At 39.3% G+C, this 18,847-nt stretch overlaps 1 protein-coding gene across 2 annotated transcripts in view; it reads left to right on the forward strand.

Moving 5' to 3' along the window:
* Nucleotides 1-18,847, forward strand: part of rassf5 (Ras association domain family member 5) — a 44,227-nt gene that overhangs the window by 7,677 nt on the left and 17,703 nt on the right. The window contains exons 1-2 of one of the 2 annotated variants that reach the window (XM_053484005.1): nucleotides 3,443-3,941; nucleotides 14,370-14,500. In XM_053484005.1, the coding sequence (XP_053339980.1) occupies nucleotides 3,782-3,941; nucleotides 14,370-14,500 (291 nt within the window). In that variant the 5' untranslated portion in view covers nucleotides 3,443-3,781. Of the gene's footprint in view, nucleotides 1-3,442; nucleotides 3,942-14,369; nucleotides 14,501-18,847 lie in introns of those variants that run through there. The other variant, XM_053484003.1, reaches the window with a different exon arrangement.

Below are 18,847 nucleotides of genomic sequence, written 5' to 3' on the forward strand. Positions count from 1 at the left end.
GGGATGCTTAAATCTCTAATATTCAGTTATTTCATCATATTTTAACCACCAGTATTGATTTAGAATGTATGAAATAAATCACAAACCGAAAAACACTGGATTAGGTGTGTCAAAACTTTTGACTGGTACTTTATACGTCTTATTTTTACAGAGCCGTGTTTTTTTTTTCCGTTGTTGTTGTTACTTTTTTTAAAGCATTTTTGAATAGGACAGTGACATGCATTCGGGTCGTTGGCCCTTCGGCATGCTCACAACCCCTTAAAAATATTCATGTTTGATAAAAAGAATAACTGCGATCCTCTCTCAGTAACATAATGTACTATGCTCAAATCACTCATCTGCTGCATCTTTAATTCCAACCATTAATTCGATAATCCATTAGGATTAACCTCTTTAGGCTTCCAGGATGGTCTGGCTGTATTGAAAGCATTTCCCTAAGTGGCTAAATAGTGAGTCTTTATGTACAGTAGAAGTTTTTATAAATTTAAAATGCAACTGTTATTATAGTAGACGTGATCTGACGAATATCAAGTTATCCGAAATTCCGATCTGCTCCTTCACGTCTCTTCGGACCTGCTGAAGACGTTTTTATCCTGTTTTGACCTTTCACACTTTCACCAGTCCCGTGTTCAGGGAGTCTTTTTTTTCCCCCCTTGCTGTGGACCTTGTAGGTGGGACGCAACCCAACAAGCCCCTTTACATATGTCTCACTGCATAGAGGAACATTTCAGTGGTCAGGGCTGCACAGGAGGAACCTTGTTCCGATGCCTATTGAACAGGAGAGACATTGTGTCGGGGTTTTCAAAGCCCCATTCACACACACACACACACTGATAGATTCAGAAAGGCAGGAGCAGATTGAGGCTGTTCAGCAAACCATACTTTCAGAAAATCCCAACATCATCCATGATACAGGATGTCGGAGGGAGTCTGTTGTGTGCTGCATGTAAGCTATATGAGGTGGAAAAAGGAATACGTTACTATAAATAAGGTGACAGTCCTTTTCCTTTAACAATAAGGATTCATCAGATACTGTACAGTCAATACAACTGTACTGTCAGAATAAATAATGAACAAAGCTTTCCATATGATGCAAGGGATGGAGTGACGATGTGTTGAGTCGTGCAATGTTTAATCGGCTAACAGTTTATTTTGTAACTTTTATTGTTACAACACACATTAAGCTACCAAAAAGGACAGTTTTTACAGTATTAAGTTACTTAATGCGTGGAAAAGAACATCAGAAGTTCAAAAGTTCCTTTTTTTTTTAAACTTATATGACAATATGATATCTACAGTTTGTGGGTAGAAACAGAATAAATGCCCTGGGGAAAATTTGCGTTTGTTTACGCTTATTTTTCTATTGTCATGAAAGGAGAAGTTTACTTTGTAGCAAAAAATGAAAAACAAATCAACGTTAGATATTTTTTTAATATATATTTTATAAGAAGCAATGAATCATGCTTGTATGCTTATATCCAGGTTTTTACCCGTATCTTTATCAGTTAAGCATTTTTTAATGAATCATTGTTTTCAAGCCTACAATACAGTCTGTCTCCATGTATGATTTATTAATATCTCTCCAGATGCAAGCGCTATATCGCAGCTGCTATGTCTCTATACTGTTGTTGTTGTTGTTTTGATTGTTCGGTTGCGACGGTATATCAGGCACATCACGCAGTGTTGCTATGGTTTTTAATCACCGTGTACACATACTGGCTATTTTATTAGACGAGTCTACCTTGATGGTGCAGCTTTCAGGCTTAAAGTTTGACTTATTTTGTCGTAAACATCTGTACTGTAGCTATGGATGATAAATGTCCTTAAATGCATCTCCTGTTATATTAAACTTTCAGACGCCTAACACACAGTATAACTGCAGATCAATCCCTGCTATCTGTAATCATCCAAATGAGGATGGGTTCCCTGTTGAGTCTGGTTCCTCTTAAGGTTTCTTCCTGTTGCCATCTCAGGGAGTTCTTTCTTGCCACCATGACCTTCGGCTTGCTCATCAGGAACGATCTGATCGTTTCAATTTATGCATATTTTCTCACACATTTTACACTCATTTCCCAAATTTTCCTTTGATTCTGTAAATGTGCTTTGTGACAATGACCATTGTTAAAAGTTACATATAAATTCAATTGAATGGAATTGAATAAATGGGGTGGTGACATGGTGGTATAGTTGTTATCACTGTTGCCTTGCACCTCCAGGGGATAGGTTCGGTTCCCGCCTCAGGTCTATGTGCATGGAGTTTGCATGTTTAAATTCAAATATGATTCGTCACGTACACAGTCATCATATCATCAATATGATATAAAGTGAAATGCTTATACGACTGCTGATGATTATGAAATATAGTGAAACATGGAAATAAACTTTGGCTGTAAAAGACTTTTACATTTACATTATGTACAAATAATAAAATGATGAAAATAAAATAGTAGAATTAAAAAAAGGTAAAAAATATAATAAAATATAGAGGAGCTGTAATGGAATGTAGAACCATGTCCAGTTGTGGGCAAGATAATGTAGAGATGCTTGATGGGTTTCCTTCAGTTATTCTGGTTTCCTTGTTTGTGGGCCCATGATGGATTGACACCCACCTAGGGTATACCCTGCCTCATGCTCTAAGAATACAGTAAGATGTAGATGTAATGTCAGTAAGAGAGGCTGGTGACTGAATAGCTATAGACACTTTAATAGAAGTGATACTCACCCCATTCCATAAGAGCATTGCCGCATAGCAATGAATTTTTATATTACATAAGTGAATAGATCAGGACAGAGAGTTCTGTTGTACTTTAGTATAAGTGCAGAAAACTAAGTGTGACAGCGCAGTGGGAAGATGGTGCAGGATATATTTAGGTCACCCTTGACTCTTCTGTCCTTGCTTTCTTTGTCCCTCTGTCTAGTTTACTAGAGGGAAATGAAGCAGATTATTTGCAAAACAAGGGCATAATTGATTTTTATTTGCATATATACAGTATGGTGTTCTTAATCGAATGTTAATTAGTTTCTCCTGGGAAACTCTGACGTAAAGGGTTGCAGTAGGGCAACATCTGTGCCTGTTAGTTCTTTATATCAGAGTTGTTTTCATGTACTTGTTTGTTTTTCTGTCTCCTGAACAAATGAATCTCGGTTAATTAGCATCATATGTCATCAGTGACTCAGAACTGCTCATCGGTTACACATCTGCCCACTGGGTTCCTACCAGGATGCACGTTTTAATAAGAAAAAGAGACGGAGTGAAAGAAGGTAAGAGGTGGACTATCAGTTATTCAGTGTGGCGCAGGAGATCAGATGTCCCTCAGGATTCACCGAGCGTGGGACATCCATCTGCCTTCACACTATCTGTCTGTCTCACTCTCAGACACGCACTTAGGAAGTGGAGCACCGTATGACGGCATAGGGAGCGAGTAGGGAGGATGAGCGAGAACAAGAGTGTATAGAGATAAAGAGAGAGAGTGTCTGTAGCTTTAAGAGGGCTGCAGAGAGGAGGACGTGTGGGCGCTGCATCAGTGCAAGCTCTGCACTGCGTGAGAAAACTGGGGACAGGCAGAGAGTGCGAGAAGCAGAATGTCAGAGTGAGAGAGGACATAAGGGCCGTGTCGGAGAGGTTATCAGGCCCGAGCGTGCCTCTGCAAGCCTGACGCAGCCCTGCAATGGTGGATGCACAGGACAGACTGGCAGCCCCCAGCGCAGTGCCACAGAGCCACGGGGAGCCAGCGCCAGAGAGTGCCATGGGCGCAGGTGGGCGCAGATAGCGGCGCCCGACATGAGGTCGGCAGAGGAGGCAGCCGTGTCCAGTGCGTGCTTCGGCCACGTCTCGCGCCGCCTCAGCCGTCTCTTCCGGCGCCTGCCCAAGTCCCGGTCGTGGTCTGAGGGTCTGAGGCTGCTCCGGAGGTCCAGCAGCAGTGGCGCTCTTGTGCTATCAGGTAAAGATAGAGGAGCAAAAATTTAATTATATGAGCTGATAAAGTTTTGGAAGGATGTCTCTCATAGAACAACGAAAGAGGAATAGAGTAGAGAAGAAGGAAGTTCAGGGAAGATTGAAAAAAGCTAAATTGATCGTGAAGGTGGAGAAATCTTCAGTAAACATCAAAACAGAGGGAGAAGGTAGGAGGTGGGAAAGTATCAGGGACAGAGAGGAGAGAAATGGTGCACAGGAACAAAGGTGTAATGAAATAGGGAATGAATAAAGTAACTGCGAGAAGATGAGTGGGAATGAGAAGTTGGTACACCCTTTGGTTTACTAAGTAACCGAGGAGGTTAGAAGATGTCAGGAATGATGTGGAGGGGAAGAAAACGGGAGACGTTCTGACGAAATTCGAGTCTCCAAATACGCAGGAGAAAAAGGATTTCATTAAAAATGAAGGAGTTCAAGGTTTGTGTACGAAGATATCCAGTTCATCTGCAACTGAAGATCTCTGCAGTGATTTTACGCCTCCCAAAAATAGCCCAGTTCGAGTCTATAGGGAGCATCACATTTTACTCTCCCTCACTGTCTTTTTCTCCCTAAATGGTTAGTCTTTCTTTCTTGCTGTTCCTATTGTTTTCTATTGACATGGAGAAAGGCTAGAATAGAGAGCTACTGCATTCATTGATCCTGTGTAAAACCCCAGTGATTCTATAATGCTCCAGTAAACATGACACAGAGAGAGAGAGAGAGAGAGAGAGAGAGAGAGAAATGTGCCACAGTCAGGAGTTTGGTTTGTTAACGCACCATCAGCCAAATTGTGATCACCTGCTGTGCTAATAAAAACTGCAATGCAGAAGGTTGACCTCGGTGCTGTTTAGGATTGCTTTCATAACACTGGCCTGTGCATGAAGATGTGAGTCACATTCATAATTTCTGTTCCAATGCAGATTCCTTTGAGTAAACTCTCAACAGCTGTGCTGTTTCAATTGAATTTCGCCATTGATCTGGAAAAACCTGTCTCTCACAGCGGACTGATGAAGGCGAAGAGGAGGATAATGAATATAAATTGATCCACTTTAAGGCATGCTAGCTGCCTTGTGTATAACCTCAAAGGATTTTTTTTTTCGGTCCGTTATGTAATATGCACTCTGTATCAACATCCCAAATGGTTTAAGGTCAGTCTGGTGGGTAGAGTTAAGAGTCAGTGCCCTGTATAAGTGCCCTTGAATCAAATGGTACAAAGGGTAGTTATCTTTCCATAGAGTTAGGATAGATGACTACAAATACATGTATATTATAAAACATCATTTATATTTACAAAAGGACTTTTGTATTTTTGTATGAAGGAAAACTCTATATAAGTTGATGTATGATTGAAATTAGGGCAAATAAAACAAAAGTTATTCTGTGTTTATGGTACACAAGCGCTGCAATAGCTGAGCTGCATTACTGGAAACGTTAAATCATCATTCGTAATCATCAATTCCGAAGTGCTCTTTCACTGTTCAGTCATCATGTTGTCATTTTCAGTGCTCTAATCCTTTTCACTAAATGTTAATTAGCTGTGTTATGAACACCCTTGCTGATGTACTGGTGATACACATGAGTAGGAAGAAAAATTAGTGTTACCAGTTAGTGTTTTGTAAATCAGGAGGGGATTTTTTTTTTTTTCAGTTTGGCCTACCAGGGAAAAAAAAAATTTGATAGCAGGGATCAAATAGGAAATTGTGACATAGGAACGCATTAATATGGGAAACCTATCCTGTTAAGCGTTCTTTAGTTTTAAGCAAACTCAAGCCTGTCAATAGAAAATGGATCGCTATTATATAAACTGCCATTATACTGTATACAGTTTAATTTTACTGTAATGTTATTACTTAAAAATTAGATTAAAATCTAAGAGATTAAAAACCTGGCTTTTTGTCCTCAGCCATATTGGCTGATTAATCAAATCAATATGAATATCATGCTTTTAAGCTATTATTGACCGGGACTGGTGTGTCCTGCCAATATTAGTCCTTCCCTACTAAAAGCTTGGTGGAGTTTTTTGCTTAATGCAGGGTTAAGAGTCTCAGACTGTCTCAGTAGCAGCAGGAACATATGAGAGGATGCCTCAATGTCGTCAGCATCTGTGGTATCGGAAGGTCTGCTATCTTTCCTCAGGCTGACTCATAGGTGTAATCTCACATATATATATATATATATATATATATATATATATATATATATACAGTTATTTTGAGAGCATTGGGATTCTAAGATGCTAATGAAAGGTATCAGATGAATACTTTGTATCGAATACAAAAGTTGAAAAACGAATGTAATGATTGGTATTAAAGGCAACGTACAGTAGTATTAATGCAGTTGCATTATGAATAGCATTATTTGATGGTACTTAATGGTCTTTAATGGTTTACAAAGAAGGGCTAGTGAATATGATAATCACTAGTGTAAAATGTCACAATATGGCAACATGCCAAAATGTCATTAGTGAAAGCTATTTGGAGTATCTCTTAAGCAGCAGTAGCTTATGATCATACATTCTCGGTTGGGTATAGATTCAAACACAATCATATTTAACTCATGCACCAGGACACATTGAGTAACCCTGTATTACGCAGCTGTGAGTGAAAGACAAACAGTAATTAGAGTGATTTTGAGCAGTTTTAAATATACTTTTGTTCAACCGTGTTAAATATATACCATCTAGCTAAACAAAAGGAAAATGACGTATGTTAATTGGAATTGGGTCAGGAACTATCCAAAACACTCTTAAAACCCTGAAGGTAAATTATGAACTAAATAAATAAAAACAAATGGCCATGATTGGAGATCAGTCAAACTCTTGATGAAGTTGCATTTATAAAATTCCCTTTTTTTGCATATACAACAACTCAAATTGTGAAAGACTGGTTCTGGGAAGAAGAGGAGTCAGTTTCACATAATTTCCCTTTAAATTGGCCACCACGTTGCTTAATTGCTTGTAATCCAAGCTAAAAGTGGCACAAACTAAGTGTTAGTACTGTACTGTATGTGTGACCTTTTTTTCCTCTCTCAGCGTTTTTGGCCAGAGAGTGTAGCAGGTGCCAATATTAACCAGGGTTGCCAGGTTTCAGCAGCACATACATTTCAAAAACCACACAAAACAACCTGGAACTAGTCCCAAAAATTCAGTTATTTTTTTTCTCAGCCTTTGCTTGGGAAACGAGGTCACCATGCCACCACACATGTCTCATATATAGACGTGAGCCACAACATAATCCCCTTTCCCTCTAATATAAACATATTATTTGCATTTCTGATTATCTTGTTGGCTATGGAGTATTATATAAACTAGGTTATTTTTTGTTAAAACCACAACCCTGGTTAGTGTGTCCTTAACTGTCCTGTGTTCTGCTTCTCCTCTACTGAAAATCGCTAGGATGAGCATGCGGAAGAAAGGGGCAGCGTGACACCCCTGTACACATGTTGTTCTGTATTTATGTTGTGCAATACTATTTATATACAGTGCAATTGTACAACACTAATAAAAGTGAGCAAATCAGTTGAACGTTATGTGAGCACTGCGATATATAATGTGTGTATATAATGGCGAGTACTGCATTGTGATATTTTCATTCAGCACCTAACCCTAACCCTATGTAATTGATAGTAAAATATTTTAAGAAAGCAAAACACTGAATATTATAAAGACTTAAAAACAAAATCAGTGATTAACACCAAAGTAACCATTAATCGAGCCGTAGGTTACAGAGTGACTGATTCTGCTCTCTATAGGACTATTGAAAGCAGGTGACTTATGACCTTGGCTCGCTCTGATAAATGTACATACATGCTGTGTCTTTGTATGTGTTGGCGACTGATAAGGTCCTAAATAATCACATGGGTATTTAGAGCCTAATTGCGTCTGCACTGTAGGGAAAACCCAATGCATTCTCTCATACCAGGCCACCATTCAGGGCGTTTAGCTGATAGAAAGTGATAACAGGATAGAATTCACAATACCTTTCTTCTGTTAATCTGTATTGCTTTGTATTGCTTTAGTATATCCTCGTCTGTGTACTCAGCTAAAACTGATCAGCTTCAAAAGCATCAACTTTAATGCTAATCATAAAATTTAGCAACAACCAAAATATTTACACCAGAATCACTGAGCACATGACAACATACTGTAGTAGTTCAGGGTGGATTTTTATTTTAATAATAAGCCGAGATACTTATATAAATAGGACATGTTTGCAGAGTTTTCATGCGTTAGAAGACCACAAACTGTCAGCCGTTTGCTTTATTATTTACTTATATAATGGTTGTATATTTGTGTTGTCATTTCTTTGCAAATAGAGTTATGTGACCAAATTACAATACGTATATGTGGTGTACATGTCGGTGTAACACAAGCCAGACATTGCAGAATCAAGCTGAATAAAGATAAAAATAAATAAATTAACAAACAAGCATTATGCAAATCCCCTACCTTTATTAACATTATTAATGTTATTACTGCTATTAATAGTAATTGAACTATTTGCTAGTGTTTCATGCCATAAAGTTTCTTCCTTTGATTCTTGGCTATTGCATTAGATATTCTCTATTATCTCTGTTTTTGATACACTTATTTCCTGCCAAGTTTTGACGGCTGTTGGGAATGAACTTGTTTTTCCAGTGTCTGTTTCTCTGAACAGAGGAGCAAGCCAATGGAACGATGGAAAAAAGAGAGAACAGCTTTAACTTCTTCCATCTCCCAATGGTGTCGTTTATAAGAGCACTTAGTTTTCAGGTTCTGAAGATGTTTATGTGCATGCCCGGATGAGTTATTTTGATGTAGTAGTAGTAGTTTTATGTAAATAATCCCCTGACACAGTAGGATACTTGCCAGTTTAGTGTCTCTAAGTGCTGTATGTGTTGACCTTGGCAAGTAAGTTCCCTGCATTAGCAATGAAGGCCTTTTTTCGAGTGGGATAGTGCTGCATAGGAACAGAACAGGGTTTGTGCCAGGATAAGACCAGGTGCAAGAAAAGGTGTGGGGGTTGACCGGCAGGTCTTACAGCAGTCGAATAGAACTGTCAGACCAGCTAGAGGTATAGGGAATTAGAGTTCTTCCCAGAATACACTGCTGATCTGTTTCTTGATTCATTCTCAGAATCACGCTCCTCCAGTTAAACTGTCTTGCAGTTTTATCTTTAATACAGTACAACAAGTTATGTAAACAGGGTTCAGTTATGTTAAAAACGAGTTTGTGTACTGAGCCCCCGTCCCCCATATACAGTTTCCTGTTTGAATGTGCAAAGATCCAACTAGCGGAAAAAAACAGGATAGAGGCGGATGATAAGTAAGTTGTTCTTATAACTCAATAAATAGTAGACATGTTTGTGATATAGGCCTATAGGATGTTTAGAGAACATGCTGATCACCCCAAATTATTAATCCAACCCTATATGTCACTAATAAGCATGTACACAATTATACGCTTCATTTTCATTTGGACATAATTTAACTTTATTGCTCAACGTTATGACTATTTCCATAAAACAGTTTCATTTAGGTTCAGTTATTTATCACATGTGAAATGACTTTTTCGCATATCCCAGTTAGGAAGCTGAGGTCAGAGCCCAAGGTTACAGCGCCCCTGGTGCAGATAGGGTTAAGAGCCTTGCTCAAGGGCTCAACAGTGGCAGTGCTGGGACTTGAACCCCTAACCTTCCAATCAGTATCCCAGAGTCTTAACTGTTTGAGCCACCACTGCCTACAAAACGTTTCAATTTTTAAAAGATTTTATCTCTGCATCCAGTGTGGCTTCACATTAAGGTACAAGGCGATGGGGTCAGGTTACTGGATAAGTAAGCAGAAAGTACTGCTGACACAAACAGAACCCATGAGCTGAAGAGACCGATAGAAAGGTGTCAGCGGAAAGAAAAAAAGCGCCGTTGCTGGGTGACCGGCAGCCTTTTCACTCCGGTTAGAAAAGATGTGGTGAAAATGCTGATAGTGACGATGAGAACAGAAATGGGAAATGGGAAGGAAAGAGGAGGCACGTGAAGGGGAATAATTAGGAGTCTGGATTCTCCCGCGCTTTTCTATAGAAAGCTTCGGCATTCCAGGTACAGAGAGGGGAATTTAACAAGCTCTGAGAGGTCTGTACCAGCTACTGCATTGTAGACAGATTTAATCCATGTTCATTGTATTTATGAGGAAGTGTCATGTTAAAAAGAGAAGCGTTCCTAAAAGAACTTAAAGGGGCAGGCCTAGTAATACATCACCTAGTTGACCTTCTTAGCAGAAGGGAACTGTATAAATGCCAAAAGAGTTTAAAGTTTAGATTATTCTGCATGTTTGTTTATTTGGCTTGACATTGTGAGTAAAGTTGACTTATCACACATATTTTGATATAGGCCACATTAGGAAGTCATTTACACCAGAGCCCTGTTGAATTCTTGGAATCTGATTGGTGGTAAATAATGTCTATAACAGGAGGACTGGAGGTAGCACCGGCTTTGATTCAAATGACCAGTTTGTACCACTGTAAACCCTAATGCTCAAAGTAATTAAACATATTGAGTACTGTTACCTTAAATAATTACAATTAGTTCAAATTAATAGAACTTGATGAGTATTTAGAACTTTTTAAGTTTGTAGAAATGCCACTTTTCAAGTTAGTTGAACAAATGTGATATTTAAAGTACTTAAGTAACAGTAACTGTCACCTTAAAGTTCCACCAACTTAAAATCTTTCAGACTAATGGATGAGTACAAACATCATTACTTAAAACATTTTATGAAACTGATTACTTTTTGAGTCTTACCAAATTAATGTCAAAACACTGTCATTTTTAATAATATCAGCTCGACTTAAATGATGCTATTATGTTAGTTTCTGTAACATAATTATCAACAAAAATACAAATATAGTAGCATGATGTTGAATAATGGTATTCCAATGCTGTGATTGATGTCATGTTAGTCATGTAGTGTGAACATACATCGCTTACTGCATGAATTTACATTCTGTAAGTTTGTCTAATACCATTTATTATCACTGCTTACAAACCCTGAGCATGACCATTTATCCCACCAGAGTGACTTGGCCTGTCTTGGACAAATAGTTTAGAGAGAGGACTTTTGTTTCCTTGTGGGGCCCACATTGTACACAAAGGGCCAAAGCAACTTGCCAAGGACATGGGGCACCTCTGTTCCATCCTTTCTTTCTTTCTTTCTTTCTTTCTTTCTTTCTTTCTTTCCTTCTTTCTTTCTTTCTTTCTTTCTTTCTTTCTTGCTTTCTTTCTTTCATTTAATCATTATTTAGTTTATGCTGTCCCAGTTCGAACAGGATCTTTAGTGATGGAGTGATTTTCCACATCACAGACAGGCCGAGATTCCTCCACGCTTACAATCTCTCCAGTTCTGTCTCTCAGGTATAGTCATGGAACTTTTTGTCTTTTCGCATGTTTCTGAGACATTTAAAGAGCCACTTAGGCCTTGCAAGACTTCTGCATTATACTCCAGGTTAATGCTAAATCCAGGATAATGCTAAGCTTCTTCCAAATGTCCCAGGTTAAGGAGGTCAAACAACAGTGTTAAAGATGTCAGTGTGTACAGACGCAGCGGCTCGGAGGTCCCAGACAGACAGCTGCGATTTGTTTGTTTGCTTGTTTTTTAGCATAATTATCTTTTTTTTCTTAGTCGTACATCCTTTTTATTGCTGCTGCTCTCTTAGAGCTACCAAACAGATTTGTTATTACTATAATGACAGTGCATTTTCTCTCTCTCTCTCTCTCTCTCTCTCTCTCTCTCTCTTTCTCTAAAACGGCTTTGGAGCATATGGTAACAAGGCATCATGCTTGGGGCAAAAAGAGGGTGAGGGCATATGGGGTAGTGGTGAATAAATAGCTTAAGGGTGCACCAGAAATCTGCCTAATCCTGTTTGCGGTTTTCTTGTAGGCACAGATACCGTCGTATTAACATGGAAAATAATATTTAAATATGTTATTAGAGCTTTACGCAGGTTTTATGCTGCAGTAATACTGCAATAATTTCCCCACCAAGATGAGCTCCATTCACTATGTTGAACTAGCATATTCTTTATGATTTACCATTTAAGGAAAATGGGTGGGGCTGACCTGCTGTGTTGCCTAGGGGGTGGAGCTAACGTCTAGGCTGAAAAAATGTAAACAGATCTCGACCGGAAGAATCGCATAAGATCTGTGGCATGACAGTATTTTAAATCACTCTCTTAATTACACTGTTGGTATTCAGCAAAGGCCCGGTTTTTAGTCTGTCCCTTTTAGCATGTTACAGTAGGATTATATTCCAGGTGATTTCAAGAGCAGCCAGTAACTGGCATCAAGCGAATGTTGTACTGGAGCCCAGTTGGATTGGACTGCCGCTAAGGTTGAAGGTGACAGGCAGAGCAGGATGGAAGTCCTCCCAGATACGCATTTCCTGATCCTGGATCATGCTGTTTACTTTGGATAGACTCTCTTAATCTCCATTTCACACCCATGCTGCCCTGTAATGCGCAGCGACTGGTGAAAAAAAATGACCTCTTTTTTCCGTGTGTGTGTGTGTGTGTTATCAGTATCATGTGCCTGTGTAAGGCATTCCCATGCTCTCCTCCCAGTTTGCTGATCCACCCTGCTCCTCTTACAGATGTGCCTCAATGTGTTTAATACTGATAAATCACCATGCACTTAGTTTTGCATCTGATACCCTGATATACCCAGCTTTGACAATATTTTTGCTCATAGAGTGGAACGTGTTAACAGGGGCTGCATTTAGGTTAAGACAACAAAATGGAAACCAAGGCAGCTGAGCATCACTATCACACTTGTATCTTGAGGCAGTAGACATCCAGTGAATAAAGGATGTGTTGTAGTTCCATGGATTGCTGTACACTTAAGTGATTCATTGCAATAGTTTGATGGCCATTTTTTTTAGCTTGCTTTACAGTTTATATAACTGAGCATACGGCTATCCTTAACCTCACTGTTGTGTTCAAATTATCTAATAGCAAGGTGGGTTTTTTATTTCTCTTATACTAGTCAAAGCTGGGGTTTGGATTCAGAAGCTGGTCTTAAATCAAGGCAAAATCATTTTCTTAAGTGTTTACGACCAAGACTGTGGTTACTATAAGACGACGTTTAATTATGTGTGCTTTTGTTTCGTAAAAACTTAAAAAGGACCCTGAGGGCTAGTAAAAATAACATGCTCCATTGGCAGGGTAACCTTCATGTCAATGAAAAGTGTCTTGGCAGGCTTAGTGGAACAGTTTGAACATGCCAGTATTCCAATGAGTGCATTCTGCTGAGCGCTTTGGGTTCTGGCTGAGAGAATCTATTGACCGTTGTATGGAACTACACCTGATCAAAGGGTGCAGTGGATTAAGGTTCAAACAGTGGATATAGTTTATAGATTTATAGATATTTTATTTTACCAGAAGTTAATAAGACAAAAATGTAACTTATCCTGTTACTGATACACTGTAAAGCCATCTGTCTTGAAGACCTTCCTCTGATAAAGAAATAGTTACAGCTTTACTTCAGTTTTTAATCATTTATGTGGAGCACCATACATAGTGTAGCCACAAGGGGGCGCCATAGACAATGTTAAAATAAAACCAGCATTTCCAGTAGAGTTGCACTGCACATACTGTCGAGTTATCTGGGAATTTGCCCATCAGCTTCTGCTTCAAACTGGAAAAAAGCCATAGCCAACTACAGGGGACATGAGGATCAACTCTGGAATCACTTTTTAATTCTTGTGTCGAACAGCTTTTCAGGATCCACAACAATCGATCAAAATGGATTCAATCAACTAAGTGATCGATAACATCACTAATAGTTCAATCGCTACTTCTAATAAATATTAGTAAAATAAAATGTAAACAAACACAACAAAATTAATTAACTAAGCTTAACACATATTATTCCATAAACCATTTAGCAAACATGTAATACACAACATCATATTTAATTCTTTGTGAATACATGGAAACACTTAACAATCATAACATAACATAACATAAGTTACTTTTTCTTTATTGTATTAAGCACAAAGACTGTATTAAGACTGTGAGGTGGCGATTCTCTGTCACAGACGGTGCTTGTGTATGTTGAGTCTGTACCTCTGCTCCACTAGTGACTGTTAGGTGCTGAATACTGTGATGTCATACTCTGATCGCGTCACAGGTGTTCCTCGTCAAATGACTTCAGCTTCACCATTTCACTTCTTTTAGCTTTACACATACTGTAGAAGGCAGCTTATTTTATAAGTTACACATAACACAAGAACATTGAGTGTATTTATGAAATCTCATTAATGTATGAGCAATCAAGGTGACCAAAGATCAACCCCAATCCTGGAGTCCCAAAGTCTACAGTTTTAAATCTGTTAACAATTAGTGTATCTGTGGTATTTATGTGTTGTTTGTGTATGTGTATCTATCCACCAGATTGCAGCTACACTTGTCACCTGGACTGCGAGAATCATGTTCAGCTTGACTGTAACCAGGGAAACGTGCAAAAAGAGGAGACGCAGACCGACCCCCCCTGCAGGACATATTCTACAGCACCGCCAGCAAAGGTAATTAACAAAATAAATGAAAATGATTTATAATTAAACCTAATGGAGCACTTAACAAGAAATTATTCACATTGAAAGTTTCAAGGAAAATATGCAGCGACTGTAAAGTGGATTGTAATGTATTCACCCCTTGGAAATGGATTTGCAATGCGATTAATTTTTTACGATTTGAAAGTGGAGAATATTTTCATTGTGGCAAGAGGTCTAATGAAACACAAAAGACGATGTTGGTTGCGTGACATTGGCCAACTTCCCCTTACTGCAGAATGAAAAGTCCATGGAGTGAAATTAGACCCGATTCAGCTCTTCGTACCTGGATGCTACTTAAGTAAAATATCCAGAGGGTGGAGTGCGTTTCAGGCTAGATATATGTGTTTAATGTGTAGTTTTGTGTTAATCTGTGGTGTATGAGTTAGACTTAAGGGTTAGGGTTCAGTCTATGCTTAAAGCCAAAATTCAATCAGATCTGGCGCCACCTCCTGGTCTTTGGAGTCCATAGCAATTGTCAACAACTTCTGCTCCAAGTCTTTTAAAGTCTTACATAGCATCAAGAAAGCCTAAATATAGTGCAGTTAGCACTGTCCTAGACCTTCACTATATTGCCAAACAGTCTTCACATGTATATACTTGAGTAACATTCAATTCTTGATCAATAGGGTGTAATATGATGATGGCCCACCCTTTGCAGCTATAACAGCTTCAACTCTTGGGAAGCCTTTCCACAAAGTTTAGGAGTGTGTTTATGGGGATTTTTGACCATTCATCCAAAAGTGCATTTGTGAGGTCAGACACTGATGTTGGTTGAGACGGCCTGGCTCACTGTCTCGGTCAGGACCTTGTGTAGGCCAGTCAAGTTCTCCCACACCAAACTCGCTCATCCATGTCTTTATGAATCTTGCTTTGTGCACTGGCGTGCAGTCATGTTGGAACAGGATTTGGGCTCGGGTCCTTACTTCCAATAAAAGGAGCTCTTAATGCTTCAGCATTGCAAGACATTTTGGACAATTTCATGCTTCCAATTTTTGTGGGAACACTATAGGCATGGGCCCTTCCTGTTCCAACATGACTTCGCACCAGTGCACAAAGCGAGGTCCATAAAGCAGGCTTGGGAAAACCATCAGCTGTTGCTGTGGCTGAACTGAAAAAGGGAAGAAACTACGTTTTGTCCAAAATGGGGTTTTACTTCCTTTAACATGTTTTGACATATATACAGTAATGTACCAAAGTGCAGTGAAGGGTTACTGTACAGATCATATTGGGTGAGAGGCCAGATTAACAAACATGCTGGTAAAAACACGGAGTTCAACACAATTGAACTGGGTGCCAGGAGTTTGAGGGTCTTTAGCAACATGACTTCCCACCGTGATCACTGGTGTTATCATAGGTCATTGTGTTTAAAAGTGGGGTTGGCTTTTAGGATGAATGGAGGATTTACAGTTTTACCATTTTCATTATTCATTTTACTTTTTCATATTAATCCCACTTACAATGAGAGGGACCCCGCTTCCCTACTAACGGAGTAACTCAATTAGGGCTAGACATGGAGTCATTGTGTTTTCCACTTGATTTTTAGATTGACATGCATTATGTCCTAGCTGTCAGGTGCCGAGCTAATGCATTACCGCTTCCAGTCGCTGAAAGAGAACCAGCTAGCTGAAATAAAGATCTGTCACAACTTAATTACAAGGTTTTATTAAATCACACGGACCAATGCGCATATTAAGGTCAGCTCTCAGCCTTAAATAAAGCTGTTTCAGAGACACAATACATGTCATGGGACAATAAAGCACTTAACTATTGTGTGATATAATTAGATCGATGTGCCAGAAATTGCAATGTGATTGAGTTATAATGCTAAACTTATCAGTACTGAATGTGAGCATGTATTGAAGAAGGGTCGTACATACAGTACCACAGTGTAGGACAAAACCTGGCCTATTTTTCTCTACCTTGTTATCTAAAAAAATAATCTGCACCACATTCCCCCCACTGTGCATCTCTGCAGTGTCACATCTTCTCAGTATCACCACTCACCCTTTGTCTCTTGCACTGTCATTTTATATTTATTTTAAATTGAAGTACATTATATTCCTGGAAAGTGGCTTGACCTGATCATGCTACCATACAAGCAAATCCTTAAATCCCTTAAAGTCTTGGCGCCCATATGTGTGTTTATTTATTAAAATAAGTATATATCCTTCAACGTCCAACTTTGTTATAATGATTTGTGGTTTGTATGGTTTTTCTTCTATTTATGGAAACTGTGTTACTCTGATAATCTACAGTACCTGTTCTTTTTTTACCGAACATCTACTGTATTTCTTATTTTCCTTTTTTAACCCGAGTGTAGCAAATCTTTTGCTAACATAATTGGCGCCTTTCGACCTCGACTTCCTTTTTCCTGTCTCACGCGTAAAAAACCACAAACATGAATGTGCACTTGCTAACATGCACACCTTTTGCGTGTTAACATACACATGTGCATTGCGCAAACCTCAGAGGTGCTCCAGCGATACATGAAGTTCAGCAGGTCCTTTTTTTTGTTTGTTTGTTTCTTCGTATGTGGGCTGATGCTTATCGAAGTTCTTAGCTTCCTAGATAGTCTCTACTTCCTGTTTGTGTTCTAATTCACATAAAATGTCGCAATCCTCCTGGTCATGCAGTGCCACTTCAAACACTTACTCCCTATCTTCTTTTCACAGTGACCTTTTCTAAAGTTGCTTTTTTTTTTTTTTTTATCTGTTTGCTGGGAGTAAGTTAAGAGGTCTGTTCAAGCTACAGAAGAAAGGTAGTGGCTGATTGCATGCCATGGTTACCGAGTACAGATTCTAAACCGCCATCATTTTTAGCTCACTCACTTACTTATTTATCGTCTATACCACTTTATCCTATATACAGAGTCACAGGGGGCCTAAAGCCCATCTCAGGAGACTTAGGGCATGAGTCGGGGTACACCCTGGATGAGGTGCCAATCCATCGAAGGGCACACACACATACACACATGCTCTTGTATTTTATCAAATGTCAGCCCAGACAGAACACAACACTGGCAGTTATGGAAATGTTAGCAAGGGTTAATGTAGCATGGAGAGCAACTTCACAAACTAGCTAGCTTGCTTAGCTTGCAGCTTGGCATGCCTTCAGCAGGGAGAGAAATTAGAGCCTTTGTGCATTATTAAAAACACAGAAAGAGAAAGAGAGGGCGACACAAGGTGTCCTGGCTACCAAAGAGGGGTATGAAGCTGCCTTTAACACCATTGTGTAAGAAGAGTCGATCATTAGATACTGGAGTGTCGTTGACGAAAAACCTGTCCAAACCAGAATTTCCCCAGTAGCTCTGACAGTATTAATGGCTCCAAAGCAAATTATCAGTATATTGTAGCGTTTTTACGCCGGAAAGGATGGTGGAGAGACGAGTGAGCTTATTTGCTACCCAATGCAATGGCTGGGAGTACTTTATTAAGCACACAGCATGTAAGGTATGAGCAGCATCTTCACTCAGGAGCCTACATCCAATTCACCACTAGCTTGAACTGGAGCACATTTCACACGTCACACACCCCTCACACAAACAGGGCCGAAGCCACCAACCCAAACACCTTTCCCCAACATGGTGAACACACACCGACATCCCCGCAAGGCATGCTGGTCGTCAGCCGCCGCCCCGCCCACGCCACAATATATTAATACGCTTCTCCTAATACATTATCATTTCTGTAGTAACAGATTATTTACAGGGACTTGAAATGAGACGAAAGTGAAACTCACACATTTTTAAAGTGATGACAATAAAGGTAATAACAATGATTTCTTTTTTTGACTGTACAACAATAAACATTTAGTATGAAATGCTTTATTCTTCTAAACCTTCTGAATGTGGCCGGCCATAGAGGCAAAAAGACGTCTACAATACTCTGGTGTCACTTGATCATTCTACGCTCGCTTTTTGACGCCACTGTAGTATTAATTAATAAAATAACAACATATTCAACAATAACATTATACATACTGTGTAACAGGTAATATGGTGATGATTTCTACTGTATATTTAGCATTTACGTAAGGAGTCTCAAGTGTCCATGCTTAACACCTAGTACATTTCCCGCAACAGAAATCTTCAGGACAAGAGCCTTTCTTTGTAACCTGATAATCATTTACGTTTAGGTATTTGGCAGACGCACTTATCCAGACGTCTACAATCCAGAGCGACATTTTTATCTCTTTACACATCTGAGCATGAGTGTTAAAGGCCTTGCTCAAGGGCTCAACCGTAGCAACTTGGTGGTCATGGGGTTTGAACCTGAGACCTTCCGAACCGTAGTCCAATGCCCTGACAACTGAGCTACC

Source organism: Clarias gariepinus, chromosome 23 (genome assembly GCF_024256425.1).
Source record: "Clarias gariepinus isolate MV-2021 ecotype Netherlands chromosome 23, CGAR_prim_01v2, whole genome shotgun sequence".
Classification (NCBI taxonomy): Eukaryota; Metazoa; Chordata; class Actinopteri; order Siluriformes; family Clariidae; genus Clarias; species Clarias gariepinus.